At 36.6% G+C, this 23,816-nt stretch overlaps 2 protein-coding genes across 7 annotated transcripts in view; one reads left to right on the top strand and one right to left on the bottom strand.

Annotated features, from left to right (window-relative positions):
• The window catches only part of BRD10 (bromodomain containing 10), a 142,269-nt gene extending 134,160 nt beyond the window's left edge, over positions 1-8,109 (top strand). For 5 of the 6 annotated variants that reach the window (XM_082696501.1, XM_082696498.1, XM_082696496.1 and 2 more), the window contains 2 exons: positions 2,590-2,777; positions 3,821-8,109. In XM_082696501.1, coding sequence (XP_082552627.1) covers positions 2,590-2,777; positions 3,821-7,455 — 3,823 coding nt within the window. In that variant the 3' untranslated portion in view covers positions 7,456-8,109. The remainder of the gene's footprint in view (positions 1-2,589; positions 2,778-3,820) is intronic. The other variant, XM_082696497.1, reaches the window with a different exon arrangement.
• A 5,853-nt stretch (positions 8,110-13,962) lies between these two features.
• Positions 13,963-23,816, bottom strand: part of MLANA (melan-A) — a gene marked incomplete at its 3' end in the record, with an annotated part of 31,861 nt that continues 22,007 nt past the window's right edge. The window contains exon 5 of the mRNA XM_082697151.1: positions 13,963-14,052. Coding sequence (XP_082553277.1) covers positions 13,963-14,052 — 90 coding nt within the window. The remainder of the gene's footprint in view (positions 14,053-23,816) is intronic.

Here is a 23,816-nt window from a genome sequence, read left to right as displayed (position 1 = left end):
TTTTTTTATGGAGTGTTTAGAATTTGATTAACTTTTTAAAATGGACTTTTTCACTGTATTTTAATCAGTAATTATAAAACTATTTCAAATCTATCTCTGTTCGTGCAGCTAGAAGAAAATTACCTTTCTCTCATTTAATAGGTTTTTCAGCAGTCTTTAGAAAGACAGATTGGTGATATGTTTGAACACTCTATTCTGAAATTGTATATATAATCTTTTTCAGTTTCCTCTGCCTACCCATCCCCTGGGTTTTCTCTTTAAAGATAAATATTGGCAAGATAGAACTAAGCATCTTAGATGCACTTCTTTTCTTTGAAATTTTTTAAATTAAATTTATTTATTTTCAGCATAACAGTATTCATTATTTTTTCACCACACCCAGTGCTCCATGCAATCCGTGCCCTCTATACCCACCACCTGGTACCCCAACCTCCCACCCCCCCGCCACTTCAAATCCCTCAGACGGTTTTTCAGAGTCCATAGTCTCTCATGATTCACCTCCCCTTCCAATTTCCCCCAACTCCCTTCTCCTCTCTAACTCCCCATGTCCTCCATGCTATTTGTTATGCTTCACAAATAAGTGAAACCATATGATAATTGACTCTCTCTGCTTGACTTATTTCACTCAGCATAATCTCTTCCAGTCCCGTCCATGTTGCTACAAAAGTTGGGTATTCATCCTTTCTGATGGAGGCATAATACTCCATAGTGTATATGGACTACATTTTCCTTATCCATTCTTCCGTTGAAGGGCATCTTGGTTCTTTCCACAGTTTGGCGACCCTGGCCATTGCTGCTATAAACATTGGGGAACAGATGGCCCTTCTTTTCACTACATCTGTATCTTTGGGGTAAATACCCAGTAGTGCAATGACAGGGTCATAGGGAAGTTCTATTTTTAATTTCTTGAGGAATCTCCACACTGTTCTCCAAAGAGGCTGCACCAACCTGCATTCCCACCAACAGTGGAAGAGGGTCCCCTTTCTCCACATCCCCTCCAACACTTGTTGTTTCCTATCTTGTTAATTTTGGCCATTCTAACTGGTGTAAGGTGTTATCTCAATGTGGTTTTAATTTTAATCTCCCTGAGGGCTAATGGTGATGAACATTTTTTCATGTGTCTGATAGCCATTTGTGTGTCTTCATTGGAGAAGTCTCTGTTCATATCTTCTGCCCATTTTTTTATATGATTGCCTGTTTTGTGTGTGTTGAGTTTGAGGAGTTCATTATAGATCCTGGATATCAACCTTTTGTCTGTACTGTCATTTGCAAATATCTTCTCCCATTCCGTGGGTTGCCTCTTTGTTTTCTTGACTGTTTCCTTTGCTGTGCAGAAGCTTTTGATTTTGATGAAGTCCCAAAAATTTATTTTTGCTTTTGTTTTATTTGCCTTTGGAGACATATCTTGAAAGAAGTTGCTGTGGCTGATATTGAAGAGATTACTGCCTATGTTCTCCTCTAGGATTCTGATGGATTCCTGTCTCATGTTGAGGTCTTTTATCCATTTTGAGTTTATCTTTGTGTACAGTGTAAGAGAATGGTCAAATTTCATTCTTCTACCTATAGCTGTCCAGTTTTCCCGGCACCATGCCATTCCAATCAAAATTCCACCAGTATTCTTCAAAGAGCTGGAGCAAATAATCCAGAAATTTGTATGGAATCAGAAGAGACCCCAAATCGCTAAGGAAATCTTGAAAAACAAAAATAAAACTGGGGGCATCACATTACCTGATTTCAAGCTTTATTACAAAGCTGTGGTCACGAAGACAGCATGGTACTGGCATAAAAACAGACACATAGACCAGTGGAACAGAGTAGAGAGCCCAGATATGGGCCCTCAACTCTATGGTCAATTAGTCTTCGACAAAACAGGAAAAAATATACAGTGGAAAAAAGACAGTCTTTTCTTTGAAATTTTTATTTAAATCCTAGTTAGTTAACATGCAGTGCAATATTGGTTTCAGGAGTAGAATTCAGTGGTTCATCGCTTACATTTAACACCCAATTCTCATCAAAACAAGTGCCCTCCTTAATCCCTATCACCCATCTTATCCCATTCTCTATCCACCTTCCGACATCAACCCTCAGTTTGTCTCTATCGTTATGAGCCTCTTATGGTTTGTTTCTCTCTCTTACTTTTTTTCCCCTACCCTATGTTCATCTATTTCATTTCTTAAATCCCACATATGAGTGAAATCTTAATGGTATTTGTCTTTCTCAGACTGACTTATCTCACTTAGCATAATACACTCTAGCTCCATCCATGTTGTTGCAAATGGCAAGATTTCATTCTTTTTGATGGCTGAGTAATATTTCATGGTATATATGTACCATATCTTCTTTATCCATTCATTAGTCAATGGACATTTGGGTCCATAGTTCAGCTGTTGTTGATAATGTAACTTCTAGTGACTTAATTGAAAGTATTTCAAGATATTGTTTAAAATAATAAAAGTTAATCCTTTGAACACCTGATAATAAAAATAATTGTTACCTTTAAAAAATAATAATAATAATAATAAAAGTTAGTTTAGCTTCCAAGAGTCTAATATATATGTATTGTTGGTTTTGTTGGGCATTTTATTTCAGGAGCCGCCTAAAGAAAGACTATGATGATTTCAGAAGACAGCCTGATCATGATAAATTTACTAGAGAACTGTGGACTACTGAAGAAGGTGAAGGAGATCCTGGAAAAGAATCTCCTAAAGTAGAAATTAGTAAGTCTGTAGACTCCACAGAACCTCTAGATATCCTGGAGAAAGATCACTTTGATTCAGGTAGTTATGAAAACTTTCCTTTAAATCAACAGCTAAAACCATAAAGAAAGTTTTAGTATCTTTTGTTGAGGTAAAAGATAATCTGGTTAATGGTAGGTACTGATTAGGGAAATCTGGTATATTTTGAAATGTCCTGTGTCCTTATAAAAGGTCCCTTGGAGTCATCATTTTAGTTCTAGGAGTATCTGGAGCCAGTGCCTGCCTCTGAGCTGTAGGCATGTTTTTGCACATTATAGACCACATATCTTTGATCTATAATCCCTCTAAATTAAGTTCATCTTCTTCTTTTTATTACTATTTTTGAAGCACTGTTTTTGGTATTTGATTTAAATGGAACTTGATAAGTTCCTAATACTGTGAAGATTTTTTTATGAGAAATGACCAAGGTTGATGGCCAAATAAACCTCAGATTGAACATAACATTCTAATAAGGAGGTTGGATTAGGTTATCTGTAATGCATTTTGATTTATCAGATTATGTTATTCTGTAAATGTAGTTATCTTTTTCTGCAAATCTAGTTTTAAAAACTTCCTTTCATTATATAAGAGATGTGTGAAAATTTGTGGTTAGAAATGTTTTAGCCTGTTTTTCATGTCTTTGGTTTATTGAAAAAGAGTAGCTTCTCATCAACCCAGTTTCACCAGATATGAAAATAAATTTTTTACTGTAAGAATGAATAATTAAACACCAGGAAAAGCTGAACACTTTTCATCCTTTTGAGTCTCTGAAACTAGATTAGAATTCTGGGCTCTAATTGCTGATTTGAGTATCTGTGAGGTATAAATTTTCCTCTGTATTTGTATGGGCAGCAGAATTAGTAGAGTTTGAACAAAATAATCCATTCATTAATACATAGTTCTTGGGAATGGTTACACTATCAAAATATCAACCTTACCTGAATTTCCAATATTGAATCATCCTAAAGTAGATTTCTTAATAAATTGCCAGTTCAGAGATTGACTTGCTTTTTTTATGATTGACCTTATTATTTCTATTCAGTTGCTGTTTTATTTAAACAAAATGCTTGCTTTATAACTTTCAGATGATATGAAACTGTCAGAAATAGAGTTTCCTATGGCCAGAAGCAAGTTGTTGAAAAAGGAATTGCCTTTTAAAGATGTTCCGAAGATACTGCCTAAAACACTTAAACGACAGTCTAAACAAACTAATTATCTGGATGATAGCACAAAAGAGCTTTCCCCAAGAAAGAAAGCAAAATTAAGCACAAATGAGACAACAGTTGAGCATGTAGAAGGTGAGATGCAAATTGACTGTTTGAATGAATTAAAGCATGCAGAGCCACTGTTTCCAGAGTCATTTGCCTCAATGGATTCAACACCAGTATCTGTTCTCCAGAAAGGGACCAAACCTATTCAGGCCTTGCTTGCAAAGAATATTGGGAACAAAGTGACCTTAACAAATCAACTGCCCCCTTCCACAGGTAGAAGTGCTCCTACAGTGGATAAACCAGTTATATCTCCTCTAGAAGCCAGCCCCATAAAGCCAGCATTGACCTGCCACACCAGTACAAAAGGTCCTTTACAAATGGTATACAAAATGCCTTGTGGTCAGTGGTTGCCCATAGATCTCCAAAACAGCTCTGTGAAGATTCAGATGCAACCTGTGCTAGATCCTAAAACAGGAGAAAAAATCATGCAGCAGGTTCTCATTCTGCCCAAGAATTTTGTGATTCAGCACAAGGAAGGGAAAGCAGTTGCAAAGGAAATACTGCCACTTCAACAGAAAGGTACAGAACATCATTGTTCATCTTTCCCACAGACCGCAAATGTAAACTGTTCTTTACCATCAGTTCTTGTCAGCTCAGCAGGAACTGTTTCTAACCAACTAACTAATATAGTTTTCAATAGGACAGTTACACCTTTGTCAAATGTAAGTAGTGGTAGGCCACAGCCTTTGTCACCTGTAACCTCCATAAGTAGTTTATTAATACCTCCAGTTAAGACTAGCCAGAGTGAATCAGGAAAAGTCAAGAATGCAGTTTCAGCAGCTACATTCTCCCAGCCCATTGCTTCATCCACCATCTCCTCAACAGTTCAGCCTCTGTTACCAGCAACAAGACTAAGTGGATCTACAAATCCTGATAGTTCCCTCAACTGTTTTGCACAACAAACTGCTGATTCTTCTGAAGCAAAGCAAGAACTGAAAACTGTGTGTATAAGAGATTCACAGTCAATTCTTGTTAGGACACGAGGTGGGAACACTGGAGTTGTAAAAGTACAGACCAGTCCAGATCAAAATTCACTCAACAGCTTATCTGCAAGTTCAGTTTTCACTTTTGCTCCTCATCTTCAGGCATTTCTGATGCCCAAATCAACATCATCCTCTGTTTTTTCACCCGCAGTTGGAATGACTACTACATCTAGTCTCCCACCTTTTAGCCAAACACCAACTTCTGTTTCCATTCCATCTGGCTTTAATCCATCAGTGGGAAAGAATCTCAAGCTTACATTAGGCCAACCTTCCTGCAGTGGTAATTTGGGTCACATAATAGATAAAGCTTCACACATGCCTTCTTCTCCCTTAAAGTCCTCTGTTTCTTCTGGTACTGTACCGCCATCAACAGCAAATAATTCAGTAAGTGTAATTAGCATATCAACAGGAAATTTTGGACAAGCCAGTGCAAATGTTATTCATACTCCAAGTAAACAGCAACAAGTAGATTATTTCACAAAAAGTTTCCCTGTTACAAGATCAGAAGCAACAGCAGTAACAAGTGGAGATGTCATCAGTGGGAGTACAGTTCACAAACTTATGCTGGTGTCAGCTCCATCTATTCTTTCTTCTGGCAGTGGAACTGCAATTAATGTGACACCTGCATCAACATCTACAGTTGTCTCATCCCAGAAATTAGTTTTTATTAATGCTCCAATTCCCAGTGGCACTTCAACTCCAACTATTGTGGCAGAACCATTAAAACAAACTCTTCCTCCCCCCTTGAATAAAACCTATGTTAAGACTCCAGAACAGCCCCAGTTAGTACTAATTCCATCTACAGTGGGAGCACCAATAAAAATAAATTCTTCACCAACTGTGTCTCAGATAAAAGATGTGAAAATTGGACTGAACATAGGTCAAGCAATTATAAACAGTTCAGGCAGTGTGCCAGCTATACCATCAATTAACTTATTGCAAAATGTAACCCCCAAAGGAGAAGAAAAAAGTAGCAAGGGCTATGTCTTGCCATTGTCAACAAGTGGTAATTCAATTCCAGTAAACTCAAATTTTGTGAGTCAAAATATTACTCCTGTTAATGAATCAGTGGTTTCTGCAACAAGAGCAGTAAACATGTTTTCAGTAACAGGAGCGAATGTATCTTTGGGTTCTCTTTCAGTGACCTCAACCTCTGCTTCAGTTGGGACACGGCCTCCTGTTTTAGTTAGTGGAAATGATACCTCTTCAAGAATTATGCCTATTTTGTCAAATAGACTTTGCACATCAAATCTCGGAAACACTGTGGCTATATCAACTGTGAAAACAGGACATCTTGCATCATCTGTTCTGATTTCAACTACACAACCAGTGTCTCCTAAATGTTTAACATCGGCTTTGCAAATCCCTGTTACTGTTGCTTTGCCTACACCTGTGAATATATCCCCTAAAGTAATCAACACAGTTCCACAAATGGCAACAGTACCAGCAGCCACACATTCTGTATCTCTTTCTAAAAGACAATCTGGGACTTCTGTCCAGTTTCAGTCACCAGGGATTTCAACTACAGTGCCAACAAATATAAACACAAATAAACCTCAGACTGAATTGCCACCCCTTTCACCAAGTCCAGGTAAAATAATTAATATTTCCAGTTTTGCTTCTCTGCCAAACCAGCAGATGTCCCCTGCTTTAGTCAAATCAACCCCCAGTCACAGTTCCGCTGCAGGTGGGTCTGTCATTCACACCGCTACAGCACCATCAAATGTAAATAGTGTGATAGGGGGTCAGTTGAGTGAACCTTGTATTCAGCAAAAAATAGTCATCAACACCAGTACACCTTTGGCACCTGGCACTCAGATCATGATTAATGGAACACGGTTTGTTGTTCCACCACAGGGTCTTGGAGCTGGTAGCCATGTTCTTCTTATATCTAGTAATCCCAAATATGGACCTCCCTTAGTTCTTAACAGTGGCCAAGGCCTTCCACCTACATCAGTAGATAACCCTGCCCAGAAAATTACACTAGCATCAAATAATTCTTCAGGTGGGCACCCTGTGAAACATTCTCTAAGAAGCTCTACAAAAATTGTCAACTCTCTTGGGAATGCCAGTCCTCTACCCACAGTACATACAACACCACAGATCATAAACACAACTTCTAAAGTTTCTGTTCCATCTCCCACACCAACAGTATCATTGACTTCAGTAATTAAGTCTCCTTCTGCTACTCTTTTGGCTAAGACCTCTTTGGTTTCTGCCATTTGCTCTACTAATCCTCCATTGCCAAGTAGCACATCAGTATTTCATTTGGACACATCAGTCAAAAAATTGTTGGTTAGCCCAGAAGGAGCCATTTTGAATACCATAAATACTCCAGCATCTAAGGTTTCTTCTCTCTCTCCATCTCTCTCTCAAATTCTTGTATCTGCTAGTCGAAATCCTGCCTCTGTCTTCCCTGCTTTTCACTCATCTGACTTAGAGAAGCCCGACACAGCTGCATCTTGAATCTAGACTTAATGAGCCAGGTTTTAAATAACGGGGCATTGTTTTGACTCCCATAAAAATTTTTAACTTTATTACACTGTTGAAAACATATTATACATAGTTGTGTGTATGTGTTTTAATGTATCTTTTCATTAGCTTGCAACAAGGCTTTGTTTTCTTGGGGAAGAAAAGATCTATTCCATTTCACTTACTGGTATGAATATGTTTTCAAAGGACGTTTAAAATAGACAGTTAGGATTTACCCTGTCTGTATTGCATAAATTAAGTCAAGTTTTACTAGTTTGGAGTAAGCTAGCCTTTTGCACACTTGCATTGACATGTTTCTTCTTGAATTTGGACTATTGCACCGTGTATCTACAATGTGATATTCTGTGTCATTAGTGAAATCTTGTTTTTGTTTCTGTAAAAAATATATATATACATATATACACATATATATATATATGCATTGTGAAAATGCAGTCCATGGTGTAAAATTGTACATACTCTGAAATCCCTAACAACCTGTACTAAACTATATGTACAAAGAACTATGCTCTTATTTATGTTTTGTTTACATAATGTATAGTTTTTTAAGTATTTTAGTAATTTTGGACCAGTGAACTGTTAGCAACAATGCAGAAGAATCTGCATGTAATAAATTGAGTTGCTGTATTTCTTTGTTTGAATACCATTTTTAAAGTGTGCTCTTATTCCATTGTAAGAATACATTATATAAAATGAAACAGCCCTTTACAAAAAGGAATTAAGACTGGGAAATTTGAATTAATGGCTAACACTTGTACAAGGTTTTACAGTTTATAAACTTGACATATCTTATTTATTTTTCACAGTACCCTTGAAAGGTTAAGGGTGTTGTCCACGGTCACCTAGCTAGTGGGTGGTAGACCTGAACTAGGGGGCCTGATGCTTTAAATCCTTTTCCATGATTGTACATTACTTCTGTTGTAAAAATTCACTCTGAATTTCATTTTTTTTTCTCATTTTACCACCAAATTTTCCATTGACCAAAACAAGTAATCTTTCAGACCAATGTGTTTGGTTTATGTTAATGCACCCCAGATATGTTTTACTAACTTTTAATTTTTTAAAAATCTTAGATCCGCAAGAAGTTGTGATGGTAGTATGAAGATGTCCCATGTACCCTTTATCTAAGTTTCCATGTGATATATCTAGTTTTATACTGAGGTGTTTGTTCATAGTTGACTGATTTTCCAAAATGATAAAACATGAATTTTCCCTTTTTAAATTTAGAATAACAAATGAATATGGACATCTTCAATTATAAGTATTTTTTGCTTTTATGTTTTGTTTTTCCAATTACAGAGCAGTTATTTATATTCTGTTGTAAAGCAAACAGTTTTTATGGGTCAGCTTATTCTCAGGGTTTGACTTTGTGGTATTTCAGATTATGCCTCATTTTAAATAAAAGATAGATTTTATCATCACAATGAACACTGAGTAGTGTATAGAATTGTTAAAATCACTGTATTGTGCACCTGAAACTAATATAACACTATATGTTAACTATACTATAGTGTGGGAAATATACACACGATGTGTAATTGCTTAGTTATAAATATTTAAAAAACAAAGGACAAAGCAAGAAGATAGATTTTATATTTAAAAGCCTAAAAAATTTTTATATTTATTGAATCTTTATATCCATTATCTTATTTGGGATACTGATTGTATACTCATCCACATTACATTTATAATGATGTTGTTAAAACTCATCACATGATGCCTGGGCTTGAGAATGTTCGGGAAGAATGGACCTAATGACTTCCTTTGAAACTACATTGATATTTATTAGTTATCAAAGTGGAGAAGGTAGTGAGGGTGTTCCGGGAAAGTTGTTAAAGGCTCTCAAGAACCTATAGTTTGGGGCACCTGGGTGGCTCAGTGGGTTAAAGCCTCTACCTTCAGCTCAGGTCATGATCCCAGGGTTCTGGGATCAAGCCCCACATCAGGCTCTCTGCTCAGCAGGGAGCCTGCTTCCTTCTCTCTCACTCTCGGCCAGCCTCTCTGCCTACTTGTGATCTCGCTTTCTGTCAAATAAATAAATAAAATCTTTAAAAAAAAAAAAAAAAACCTATAGTTATGTTCTAAAATAGTATCTTTGCCAGTCAATGATCTACTATGTAGTCACCTTCCCTCTTTCCCTGTCCGTTTAGGTAGACCTTGGATTTCAAGGGGATGTGGGTGATATTTGGAAATTCATCTCATTGTGCATAGGTGGTGCTCAATAAATTAATTTATTTACATACTCCCCTTTTAAAGCAAAATAGCCTGAAACTATGCATCTTTTGCCTGAAAAGAATTATCTGAGCCATTTCCAGAAACTAATTTACTGAATTATTTATGGCTCAACTTTAATCCCAGTGAAGGACCTAAACTAATTATTAACCACTAATTCTTTTCTAACTCCTAAATACAAAATCCTAATATGACCTTTGAAACTCTCTGCTCTGGTGAACCTTTTAGAGTGAAGCCCTGCCCCCACCTCCCATCCCCTTAGGGCCTAAAAGGCTCTTCAGTCTATTTCTGCTTACTTCACCAGCTTCTTTTCAACCTAATCTTCTCTTGCCTATTGCACTCTAGTTAAGTTCAATAGTAGGTCAAGGTCTTTTTATATGTTCTCTGTGACTTAATGTTTCATTGTAGATCTTCTTACAAATGACGTAACTCCCTCTCCTTACCATACTCAGCATCAAGATACCGCAGTCACTCGTAGATTGAGGACATGGATCAAGAAGGGCATGGTACTATATTACTATAAGAAGATTATTTGTATGCAGTTATTTAATGCCCGTCTTCCTTTTAAAGAGAGACCTTGTCAGTTGTCCTCATTGTCCCCTCAACAACTGGCACCCGATAGACATGCAATATGTAATTGCTGAATAAATCAGTGAGAAATCTAGATATCTTGCATGATTTAAGTTCTGGTTTACTTTTTGAAAGTAATACTCCATTTTTTACTAGAAATTTGACTGAATTAATAGATTTATATAATCAAAAGCCAAATTCTTTCTCCTTTGCTTTCAGTCTGGTAGGTCACGTGGATTTCTGGGCTCTTGGCCAAAAAGTACAAAGTCAAATTCCTCAGTTCTTTCTATTCAGTGTTATTGATGTGGGAAACAGAGGCAGAAGAAAAGTTATTAAATTTCCTTACCCACTGATAAGCCCTTGCAACTGGGAGAGTGACATTCCTCTAGGGACTCAACTACCCACCTTAAGGCTTTGCTAAGGGCAAAGAGCAATCCTAGCCTGATCAACCCCTACCCCCCACCCAGAATCCTTAAGTCTACTTTAACAATTTCTTTGGAAACTTCCTTTTTCTCTAAACCCTCCAAGATACATGTTGACAATCATTCCCAAGCCCACTGATATACATCTGAAGGGTCTGATAACAAAGGTTTTATTACCGGTAATAAATAACCTTTTTCCAACAATAGCTAGTTCCTCAAGGTCCTGGACACCTTGTTTCCAAAATTTCTTAGAGACTTACACCATCCCTGACCCCCTCGCAAGTATAGAGTGAACCACTCCTCACAGCCCTGGGGCAGCAGCTCTTTCTGCCCACCATTTTGCACCAAAGATGTCTCGAGAATTCTTTCTTGGTCATTGGCTCCAGACCTCACCCCTCCGAACTTCACTTATATTCTAAAACTTCATCATTAAGTATTCTTTAATAGTTGTTTATAAAGGCATTTATGCAGAGGAAAAGTCACTACAGTGCTACTGTAACCATGGTCCTGGAATAATGTTTTTATACATAGTATAGAATGAGGACATTTGGATGTCTGTATTCAGCATCATTTTAAATGCTAAGTTAAAACATGCTAAAATAATATCTCTTTCTGATATGTTAGCTCTTTCCTCTCATTTCCTTTATGGTTTTTCCTGAAAGAAAAAAAAAAATAGTTCTCCTTTGTAGTTAAAAAGATATATATATATATACTTTTATTTATACACACACACACACGTATATAAATAAATTCTTTGTAGTTAAAAAATGTACATATATATATAAAAGTGTGTATACATGTGTGTGTGTGTGTATCTTTAGACCCATTTCCATTTCAAGCCTCCAATTTTTTGGTGCATTTAATAATTGACGTCAGTAGTTTTATAATTAAAGCAGTGATGTCTAAAGCAGTACATGAAGATAAATGAAAATGTTTATTTGACCCAGTATATCACATCAACTTAGTGAATTAAGAAATCTTGACTATTAAAAGCTTGAGAATGCAGCAAATTCTGAAAATGATCTAAGAAATTTGTTGAGGAGTTATCCAAAATTACACTGTACTATAACAGAGATGATCTACAATTTACCATAAGTCATTCCAAAAGTTGTTTTGCTGTCACCTGAGCCTGAAGCCTCACTGTTGTTCTAATGCTGTCATCTGTCCCAGGTATTTTTACTAATTTATTCAACAAGCATTTATTATGCATGCCACAGTGCTTGGCTTGTTAACAAGTTTATTGAAAAAGCTGAATGAAGGGCATGGCATAGTTCAGGTTCTTATAGTTCAAATTGGGGACAAAATCTGAGTGTGAGAAAGTACTGTAGTTAAGTAATAAATGAAAAAGTACTGAAGAGTCAAATACATGTTTTTATTTGTGTAATCCTCAATATCATTCATAAATTATCAATGTAAATGGAAAGTACTGTCAGCGTAAGTTTCAAATTTAAAGAGGTGTAAATTTATTCTATGCATTTGTTGAGAGCCATGTAATACAGAAAGTGTAGGAAGTGTAGAGTAAGATTCCACCCCTATTCTCAACACAAAACACAATAAAAGAGTATAACAATGAGTTAAAAGTATATGTCAGAGAAATAGAGAACTCTTAGGAATTCAGAAGTGAGATGATAGAGGTTTCATATAAAAGGTGGCATTTGTGCTGGGACTGAAAGTATATTTAGAACTGGGCTTGCAAGGGCTCACTCAGCCTTAGAAAAGCACTGGGAAGTTAACAATACTGTATTGCACATTTAAAAGTTGCTAAAAGTAGATCTTAAAAGTTCTCATTATAAGAAAAATATCATAGGAATGGTTAAGTGTCTGCCTTTGGCTCATGAACCCTGGATCCTGGAATCAAGTCCCACATCAGGCACCTTGCTCAACAGGGAACCTGCTTTTCCCTCTGCCTGCTGCTCCCCCTGCTTGTGCTCTTTCTCTGACAAACAAAATCTTAAAAAAAAAAAGTAACTGGGTGGTGATGGGTGTTAACGATCGTTCTACAATATATACATCATGTAAACATTGGTGATGTGGTTTTGGAATATAAGTGAAGTACGGTGAAATGAGGTCTGGAGCAGATGACGAAGAAAGAATTCTGGAGATGTCTTTGGTGCAAAATGAGGGTTTATTAGAGCATGGGGACAGGACCTGCATGGCAGAAAGAGCTGTTGTACTGGGGTTGTGAGGGGTGGTGATTCTATATTACGGGTTGGGAGAGTAAGGAAAAGGGAGGCTTCAAAAGAACTTTCATGTGTTAAAGGAGACCTGTAAGATACCAGAGGCCTTGCCACTGTCAAGTTAAGATTGTTTCTCCCCTCTAGCAAGGCATTAACATTAAGATAGTTGGGAGATTCCTGGAAGAATGTCACTTATGTCCCACCCAGGAGTGGGGGTGGGGGAGGTTGCAGGGTGTTAGCTTGTGCTGCTTCTTCAGCCAGCCTTCTGCTCCCTCATCACTGGGGTGCCTGCTGCCTCTGTAAAGGCTCACTGGAAAACAAACTCTGAATGCTGTTTTTGCTTTTTTCCGTTTTTTTTTGTTTTTTTGTTTTTTTGTTTTTTTTGTAAAAACAAAAAACCTCTGAATTTCTTTCGGTTAGCAAAAACAGGTACTAATGGAGATCTTTTGTAGAAGTGAAATAGTGTAATGCAAACTTTTGAAAACGGGGGCTAAATCTAATACTATATTGCATTTCAATTATATCTCAATTTTTTTTTTTTTAAAGACTCTACCTATTTATCTGACAGACAGGGACCACAAGTAGGCAGAGAGGCAGGCAGAGAGAGGAGCAAGCAGGCTCCCCGCCGAGCAGGGAGCCCGACGTGGGGCTCGACCCCAGCATTCCGGGACCATGACCCGAGCCGAAGGCAGAGGCCCCAACCCACTGAGCCACCCAGGTTCCCCAATTATATCTCAATTTTAAAGAAAAACACAAGGAGCATTTAGGGAACAGAGCAATTGAATTTGAAACGAGTATTATTGGTTAAGAGGGCCAAAGGGGAGTAACTAAAAAATAGGCAATTTAGGGTAATAAAGGACTGAAAAATATTCTGAAAGTAATTGGGATTCTAGGGAAGCTTCCAAAGCAAGGGTATTAACATAAGATAAAGATCAATTAAATTACCTTTCAGGATTGCTGTGAGGATTAGATGTGATAATTTGTGTAATACACTTGGCCCAAAGCCTGCCACAAAGTAAATGTTTAATACAGTAGCTGCTATCATTTACTTGACTAGTGAGGAGCCAATTAGGAAGTTACTAGGTGGTCAAGTTACTAAGTGGGTCAATCTTGCTGTTGAAGAGGTTGAAGAGATTGCTGCCTGTGTTCTTCACACTTGAAGACCTTATCTGGCAGTGATGGTAGCACCAGAGAAGTGAGAAAAAGAGTTAGAAACTATAGATTTGCCCCAATTTCCAAAAGCTTTCATTATGCTCTTTCACTTTTACAAAAGATAACTGAAAGAAATCCAAAGAGGTTTTTTGTTTTTACAAAAATGGAGAAAAGCAAAAAAAGCATTTAGTGTTTGTTTTGCAGTGAAATTTTACAGAGGTAGCAGCACCCCAAGTAGTGAGGTACCACCAAGCTCCTTCCCTGGGAACTGTGCTCAGTGTCTCAGCATCAAATTGCCATAGGTTTGACCTGTGTCTGTGAGCATCTGTGTTTATCTCAATTTGCTTTGAATCTGTTAGCAAAATGTGTCCTAAGTTATCCACAATAGCTTACTTAAGAGGTTATTTTTGGGATCTGGGACCACTAAAAAACTTTCCCATATAAATTAGTGGTAATTGTCTCCACTTTACACCATCTCAGCTTGAAGCTTTTCATAAGAACCCTCCACTTTCAGATAGTGAGGGAAACCTGTATTTAGACTGAGAAGCACAGTGGAAGGGTTTATTTGTTTGTTGTTGTTGTTGTTTAAGGGAAAGACTGCATAAAACTTAAAAATGTTTTAACAGCGAAGAATATCAACAATTATCTGCCCTAAATTAATCAGTGAACCTAGGCTACACTAATAAAAAAGACTAATAGGTTTAATTGGAGGATGGTATTTGTTTGGGGTTTTGGTTTTGGTGGATGTCTTGTTTTACATTGTTTTTTAAACCAAAATTAATTGAGATAAATATTCTGTTATTTTTATAGATTTCTTCCCACAATTCATAGTATGTATAAATGGTGCTTATTAATTGTTTTCCTATGATCATGTAAAAATTCAGTTATGGCTTAATTAATAGTAGGCTATTTAGTTCAATCTAAATACAATACTTATTTGGATTTAATTCCAGAGGATCAAATTAAGTGGTCTAACCTCCAGAAGAATTTTATTAAAACCACTTACATTGACAAAACACTATCTTAGGAATTATAATTCTAGAATTACTTCAATTTGAGCATATATAGCACCAATTATGTAAAAACGGTTAAGCTAAAAAAAATTGCTTAAAATTACTTTTTTTCGTTTTTCTTAATTAACATATAATGTATTATGTGTTTCATGGGCACAGGTCTGTGACTCATCAGTCTTACATAATTCACAGCATTGACCATAGCACATACCATCCCCAGTGTCCATCATCCCCACCAAGACCCTATCCCTCTCACACCCCTCCTCTCCAGCAAACTTCTGTTTCCTGAGATCAAGAGACTCTTATAGTTTGTTACCCTCTCTGGTTTCATCTTGTTTCATTTTTCCCTCCCTTCACCTATGATCCTCTGTTTTGCTTCTTAGATTCCTCTTATCAGTGATAATTGTCTTTCTCTGATTGACTTATTTTGCTTAGCAAAATACCCTCTAGTTCCATCCACATTGTTGCAAATGGCAAGATTTCATGGAGTTTTTTTTTGATAGATGCATAATATTGTGTGTATCTATATATACACACACAATATATATAGATACATATATAGATATATATTGTGTGTATCTATATATATATTGTGTATATATATAGATACACACAATATTATGCATCCATATATATACATACACACACCCTATGACCCATGGCTCATAGGGTAGCTCTATTTTCAACTTTTTGAGGAATCTCCATACTTTTCCAGAGTGGCTGCACCAGCCACCAACAGTATAGGAGGGTTCCCCTTTCTTCCATATCCTTGCCAACACCTGTTTTCTGACATTAATTTCAGCCTTTCCAACTGGTATGTGTTCGTATCTCACTGTGGTTTTGATTTGTATTTCCCTGATGCCAAGTGATGTTGAGCACTTTTTCATGTCTGTTGGCCATTTGGATGTCTTCTTTGCAGAAATGTGTATTAATGTCTTCTACCCATTTCCTGATTGGATTATTTGTTCTTTGGGTGGTTGAGTTTGATAAGTTCTTTCTAGATTTTGGATATTAGCCCTTTATCTGATATGTCATTTGCAAAAAACTCTCATTCTGTCAGTTGTCTTTTGGTTTTGTCAGCTGTTTCCTTTGCTGTGCAAAAGCTTTTTATCTTGATGAAGTCCCAATAATTCATTTTGGCCCTTGCTTCCCTTGCCTTTGGCAATGTTTCTAGAAAGACATTACTGTGGCTGAGGTTGAAGAAGTTGCTGCCTCTATTCTCCTCAAGGATTTTGATGGATTCCTGTCTCACACTGAGGTCTTTCATTCATTTTGAGTCTATTTTTTACATGGTGTAAGGAATGGTCCAATTTCAGTCTTCTGCATGTGGCTGTCCAATTTTCCCAATACCATTTGTTAAAGAGACTCTTTTTTTCCATTGCAAATTCTTTATTGCTTTGTCGAAGATTAGTTAACTGCATAGTTGAGGGTCCATTTTGGGGCTCTATTCTGTTCTATTGATCTGTGTCTGTTTTTGTGTCAGTACCATACTGTCTAAATGATTATAGCTTTGTAATAGAGCTTGAAGTCCAGGATTGCGATGCCACCAGCTTTTTCTTTTTCAACATTCCTTGGGCTATTCAGGGTCTTTTCTGGTTCTATACAAATTTTGCGATTATTTTTTCCATTTCTTTGAAAAAAGTTGATGGTATTTTAATAGAGATTGCATTGAACATGTATATTGCTCTAGGTAGCATAGACATTTTCACAACATCTGTTCTTCTAATCCATAAGCATAGAATATTTTTCCATTTCTTTGTGTCTTCCTCAATTTCCTTCCTGACTATTCTACAGTTTTCAGAGTACAAATTCTTTGCCTCTTTGGTTAGTCTTACTCCTAGGTATCTTTTGGTTTTGGGGGCAATTGTAAAAGGGATCAACTCCTTAATTTCTCTTTCTTCTGTTTTGTTCTTGGTATATAGAAATGCAATTGATTTCTGTGCATTGATTTTATATCCTGGCACTTCACTAAATTCTGTATGAGTTCTAACAATTTTAGGATGGAGTCTTTTGGGTTTTCCACACAAAGTATCATACCATCTACAAAGAATGAGAGTTTGACTTCGTTGCCAATTCGGATGCCTTTTATTTCTTTTTGTTGTCTAATTGCTGAGGCTAGGACTTCTAGTACTATGTTGAATAGCAGTGGAGATAGTGGACATCCCTACTGTGCTCCTGATCTTAGGGGAAAAGCGCTCACTTTTTCCCCATTGAGAATGATATTCACTCTGGGTTTTTCATTGATGGCTTTTATGATACTGAGGTATGTATCCCCATCCCTACACTGTGAAGAGTTTTGATCAAGAAAGGATGCTGTACTTTGTCAAAATGCTTTTTCTGCATCTATTGAGAGTATAATATGGTTCTTGTTCTTTCTTTTATTAATGTATCAGAGCACTGGGTGTGGTGCAAAAATAATGAGTACTGTTATGCTGAAAATAAAAAATAAATTAAAAAAATAAAAAATAAAAAAATAAAAGTTCATAAACCATAAAAAAAATGTATCAGATTGATTTGAAGGTGTTGAACCAATCTTGAAGCCCAGGAATAAATCCCACTTCGTTGTGGCAAATAATCCTTTTAATGTACTAACTGGCTAGTATTTTGGTGAGAATTTTTGCATCCATATTCATCAGGGATATTGGTTTCTAATTCTCTTTTTTGATGGGGTCTTTGGTTTTGGGATCAAGGTAATGCCAGTATCATAAAATGAGTTTGGAAGTTTTCCTTCCATTTCTATTTTTTGGTATTTTTATAGGTATTTTTATAGGTATTAATTATTTTATTTATTTATTTTTATTTATTTTAAAATTTATTTTATTTATTTATATTTTTATAGGTATTAATTATTTAAATGTTTGGTAAAATTCTCCTGGGAAGCCATCTGGCCCTTGGCTCTTATTTTGGGGGATATTTTTTAATAGTGCTTCAATTTCCTTACCAGTTATGGGTCTGTTCAGGTTTTCTATTTCTTCCTGGTTCAGTTTTGGTAGTTTATAGGTCTTTAGGAATGCATCCATTTTTTCCAGATTGTCTAATTTGGTGGCATATAGTTGTTCATAATATATTCTTATAATTAATTTGTATTTCTTTGGTGTTGGTCTCCTCTTTCATTCGTGATTTTATTGATTTGGATCCTTTCTCTTTTCTTTTTGATAAGTCTGGTCAGGGGTTTATCAGTCTTATTAATTCTTTCAAAGAATCAGTTCCTAATTTTGCTGATCTGTTCTACTGTTATTTTGGTTTCTAATTCATTGATTTCTGCTTTGATCTTTATTATTTCACTTCTCCTGCTGGGTTTAGGCTTTATTTGCTGTTCCTTCTCCAGTTCCTTGCGATGTATGGTTATGTTGTGTATTTGAGACCTTTCTTGTTTCTTGAGAAAGGCTTATACTACTATATACTTTCCTCTTAGGACTGCCTTTGCTGCATCTCAAAGATTTTGAACAGTTGTGTTTTCATTTTCATTTGTTTCCATGAATTTTTTAAGTTCTTTAATTTCCTGGTTGACCCATTCATTCTTTAGTTGGATGCTCTTTAGCTTCCATGTGTTTGAGTTCTTTCCAACTTTCCACTTGTGAGTTCTAGTTTCAAAGCATTGTGTTCTGAAAATAGGCAGGGAATGATCCTAATCTTTTGGTACCAGTTGAAACCTGACTTGTGACCTGGAATGTGATCTATTTTGGAGAATGTTCCATGTGCACTAGAGAAGAATGTACATCCTGTTGCTTTGGGATGGAATGTTCTAAATACATCTGTAATGTCCATCTGGTCCAGTGTGTCATTTAAGGCCTTAATTTCTATGTTGATTTTTTCTTAGATGATCTGTTCCTTTCAGAGAGGGGCTTGTTAAAGTCCCCTACTATTATTGTATTATTGATGATGTGTTTCTTTGATGTCGTTAATTGACTTCTATATTGGCTACTCCCATATTAGGGACATAGATATTTAAAATTGTTAGATCTTCTTGTTGGACAGACCCTTTAAGTATGCTACACTGTCCTTCCTCATCTCTTATTATAGTCTTTGGTTTAAAATCTAATTTGTCTGATCTAAGGATTACCACGCCAGCTTTCTTTTGATGTCCATTAGCATGGTAAATTGTTTTAACCTCCTCACTTTAAATCTGGAGGTGTTTTGGGATCTAAAATGAATCTCTTGCAGACAGCATATCAGTGGGTCTTGTTTTTTTGTTTTTTTTTGTTTGTTTGTTTTAATCCATTCTGATACCCAATGTCTTTTGATTAGAGCATTTAACTCATTTGCATTTAGGGTAACTATTAAAAGATATGAGTTTATTGCCATTGTATTGGCTGTTAAGATGAATGTTACTGTATTATTTCTGTTCCTTTCTGGTCTATGTTACTTTTGGCTCTCTCTCTTTGCTTAGAGGACCCTTTACAATATTTCTTGAGGGCTGGTTTGGTGCTTGCAAATTCTTTTAGTTTTTGTTTGTTCTGGATGCTTTTTATCTCTTCTCTATTTTCAATGAAAGCCTAGATGGTTATGGTATTCTTGGTTGCATTTTTTTTCTCATTTAGTGCTCTGAATATATCATGCCAGTCCTTTTTGGCCAGCCAGGTCTCTGTGGATAGGTCTGCTGCCAATCTACTATTTCTACCATTGTAGGCTACAGACCTCTTGTCCCACGCTAATTTCAGGATTTTCTCTTTGTCTCTGAGACTTGTAAGCGTTAGTGCTAGATGACAGGGTGTTGACCTATTTTTATTAATTTTGAGGGCAGTTTTCTGTGTCTCCTGAATTTTAATGCTTGTTCCCTTTCCCAAATCAGGGAAGGTCTCTGCTATAATTTGCTCCAATATACCTTCTGCCCCTCTCTCTCTTCCTTCTGCTCTGGGATCCCAATTATAATAATATTGTTTCATCTTACAGTATCACTTATCTCTCAAATTCTCCCCCTCGTGATACAATATTTATCTCTCTTTTTCTCAGCTTCTTTATTCTCCATCATTTGCTCTTCTATATCACTAATTCTCTCTTCTGCCTCACTTATCCTAGCATTAAGGGCCTCCATTTTTTTTATTGCACCTCATCATTTATTGCATGCCTTTTTTATTTCAACTTGGTTATAGTTTAGTTCTTTTATTTCTCCAGAAAGGGGTTCTCTATATATACCTATAAAAATACCTATACAAATACCAAAAAATAGAAATGGAAGAAAAACTTCCAAACTCATTTTATGAGACTGGCATTACCTTGATCCCAAAACCAAAGACCCCATCAAAAAAGAGAATTAGAAACTACTATCCCTGATGAATATGGATGCAAAAATTCTCACCAAAATACTAGCCAGTTAGTACATTAAAAGGATTATTCGCCACAACGAAGTGGGATTTATTCCTGGGCTTCAAGTTTGGTTCAACACCTGCAAATCAATCTGATACATTTTTTTTTATGGTTTATGAACTTTTATTTTTTTATTTTTTATTATTTATTTTTTCAAGCCCATATATACATTTATAATCATTATTCTGAACTCTTGTTCTGACATCTTGCTAATGTTCATATTGATTAGGTCCCTGGCAGTTGGTACTGCCTCTTGCTCTTTTTTTGGAGGTGAATTTTTCCATTTTTGTCATTTTTTTCCAGAGAAGAATAGATGAATTAGAGAACAAAATGCTAAAAGGGTAACAACAACCCCAGAAAAATATACATGAAATGAATCTAAAGAGACCCACAACTGTGGAGAAAAGAAAGGAAAAAGAAAAAAAAAAGAATATGATCAGGCTGGTGAATAGAACAGAGCCACACATTAGATTTGGAGTGTATTTTGGTCTGTTAGAAGAAAATGCCCCCCAGAATTTAAAGAAAAAAAAAACTTATACAAAATAAGGGTAAATATGATGGAGAGATAGAATATGACTGTAAAGATGAAAATTTTAAAAGATTTTAAAAAGGAATTGATAAGAAATGGGTTGAAAAATAAAGAAAAAATTTTTTTAAAAAGGTGAGGTAGAGAATGTGATCAGGCAAGAGACTAGAACAAAGCCATACATTAAATTTAGGGTATATTTTGGACTGTTAGAAGAAACTGTATCCCAAAAATTTAAAGAAAGGAAAATATATATATATATATGTATATATATATATATATATATACATATATATATATATATATTAAGATTAAATAATGAAGGGATAGAATGTAACTGTAAAAATGAAAATTTAAAAAGATATTTTAAAAAGATATTGATAAAATGTTAGTTAAAATAGGAAAGAACAAAAATTAAAAAAAAATAAAGAAAATTAAAACAATTTAACTTTAAAAGACTAAAGTGTCATGGGGGGGGGGGAAAAAAAAAGCCATGAATTCTATGTGTTGTATTCCCCTAGTGCTGGGGTTTTGAAGTTCTCATTGATCAATAAACTTGGTCTTGGCCAGATGTTCTTGCTGATCTTCTGGGGGAGAGGCCTGTGGCAGTGATTCTCAAGTGTCCTTGCCCTCACCAGTATTACACCACCCTTGCCAGGGGCCAGGCTAAGAAATCTGCTTGGGTTTGCTCTCAATAGCATTTGTTCCCTGAAAGCTTTCCATACAGCTTTGGAGGACAAGAATGAAAATGGCAGGGGCACCTGGGTGGCTCAGTTAGTTAAAGCCTCTGCCTTTGGCTCAGGTCATGATCCCAGGGTCCTGGGATTGAGCCCCGCATTGGGCTCTCTGCTCAGTGGAGAGCCTGCTTCCTCCTCTCTCTCTGCCTGCCTCTCTGCCTACTTGTGATCTCTCTCTCTGTCAAATAAATAAATAAAATCTTTAAAAAAAAAAAAAAAGAATGAAAATGGCAGGCTCCCAATCTCCAGCCCAGAGGAGCTGATAATTCAGGCCTGCTCCTCAGAGAAAAGCAGTCAATCACTCCTGTCTCCCTAGTCTCCAGCCACACTCTGAGACTCGGCATGTGACCAAGGATTTCTATCTCTGGCATATGACACTATTCAGAGTTTCCAAACCCAGCAGATTCCTGCAGCATGCTCCTGTACTGCTCCTCCTGGTGGAGGAAGTGGAGGGATCTCCCTGTATCTGCCACTGTGGGGTCCCTAGTTGAAGAATAGTGGCCTGACTCTGCCACGGATCATGGTTTATGGCAACCCTGAGCTAAGAGCCCACTCCTTGGCTCCATCTTTGCAGCCAGCTTCCCTGCTCCAACACCTGGGAGCTCTGCCACACTCAGGCACCTTTAGTCTTTCTGCAACCCTGAGGGTCTTGAGACCACACTGTCCCAGCGAGGGCTCCCCCAGCCCCAGCCCCTGGAGCGACATCCCTCGGTGGAACAGACTTCTAGAAGTTCCAATCTTGTTCTCTGGTGCTCTAACACTTGCAGGGAGCCCCTCCCCCCCATAGTCTATCTTCCTACATATCACCTCGGATTTACTTCACATGTCCTACCTTCCAGAAAATGGTCACTTTTCTGTTCAGAGAATTGCTGCTATTCTTTCCTTTGATCTCCTTTTGAGTTTGCAGGTGTTCAGAACAGTTTAACTATCTAGCTGAATTCTTGGGACCAGATAAAATTTAGGTCTCCCTACTCCCCTGCCATTTTGCTTCTATTCTCTAAATTACTTTTAAAGAGAAAAGACAGATGCCCTGCTGTGGATGTCCTGTGCTACTATAACCTGAGTCAAACTTTTCTCCTAAATGGATGATTCAGGGAGTCTCCTGATACTCTCTAGCTGCTGCCCATGAGTACAATTGGAACAATGGAGGCCACTTGGGAAAACTGGAATTACATTTCCTGAGCCAAATTTTTTTGTTGTGGTTATTTTCTTAGCAAACTTTCTCTCAGCCAAGCTGCTCTTTTCTCATGGGAAATAATACAGCCTTGTTAAAAGGAAGTGGTTTTTTTTTTTCTCTTTCTTAAGACCATCTCCCTGTAGGAGTCACACTTCTGACATATATGGCTTCATATACTTCAGGAAAGTTCTAGATTTCTAAGCAGTAAACTCTCTCCTTAATGGATTTTCTGCATATATATGTTACATGTTTCTTGATGTACTTCAAGCATTATTTGAAGTTTTAAAATCTGAATCTTGAGCAGTATTTTTAGACTGCAAAGATTTTTGTTCATTTTGGAGACCACTCATTTGAATTAAAAGTCATTGATTTATTTTCCTTCACTTTTTAAGTTGTCCTTGTTTTTCTCCTTCAAGACTTATTAAGAAAAAGTTAACATCATTAGTGTATTTCTTCAAATTAACTTCCAATTGGCAGCCCAGGAATTCTCAGTTTTCTGATTCTTTAATTTCAAGTTGCCATCATCCTCATTATAATCTTTAAAGAGAGCAAGCAAACTTGTCTTCAGTGTGGTTTTTGATATTTTAACAGGCCCTCTTTATAATTTAAAGTCTCTTTCATTTGTGCTTTCACATTGTCAAACATTGCCTTCTGTTCCTTCATCCCCCCACACTTTTTCTACCATTGCCGTGCTTCTTAGAATAGCAGTTTTAGACTTTCTTAAAATCGAGTGTTTTTATTCAAACCAGACATGAGGGATGTTCTGAGGGACATTCCTCTGAGATGCTCTTAAGATGTTTTGGCGTCAGTCACTTGAGCTTGAGGGATTTTGCTGCATCTTTGAGTGACTGTATCTGTCCTTAAAGTCAAGCCATGAAAATAAAAGTTTAAAAGTTTAGGGGATTCACTTCTTTTTGGGAAAGATTTACAATGTTCTCAAGTGATGGTGTGGACAAGTCCAGATATTTATAAATGCTGCAAAACTCAGTGTTTGTTATTTCAGAGGACTGATCTTCATTGG

Source organism: Mustela nivalis (assembly GCF_964662115.1).
Source record: "Mustela nivalis genome assembly, chromosome: 13".
NCBI lineage: Eukaryota > Metazoa > Chordata > Mammalia > Carnivora > Mustelidae > Mustela > Mustela nivalis.
This window is presented reverse-complemented; position numbering and strand designations above follow the sequence as displayed.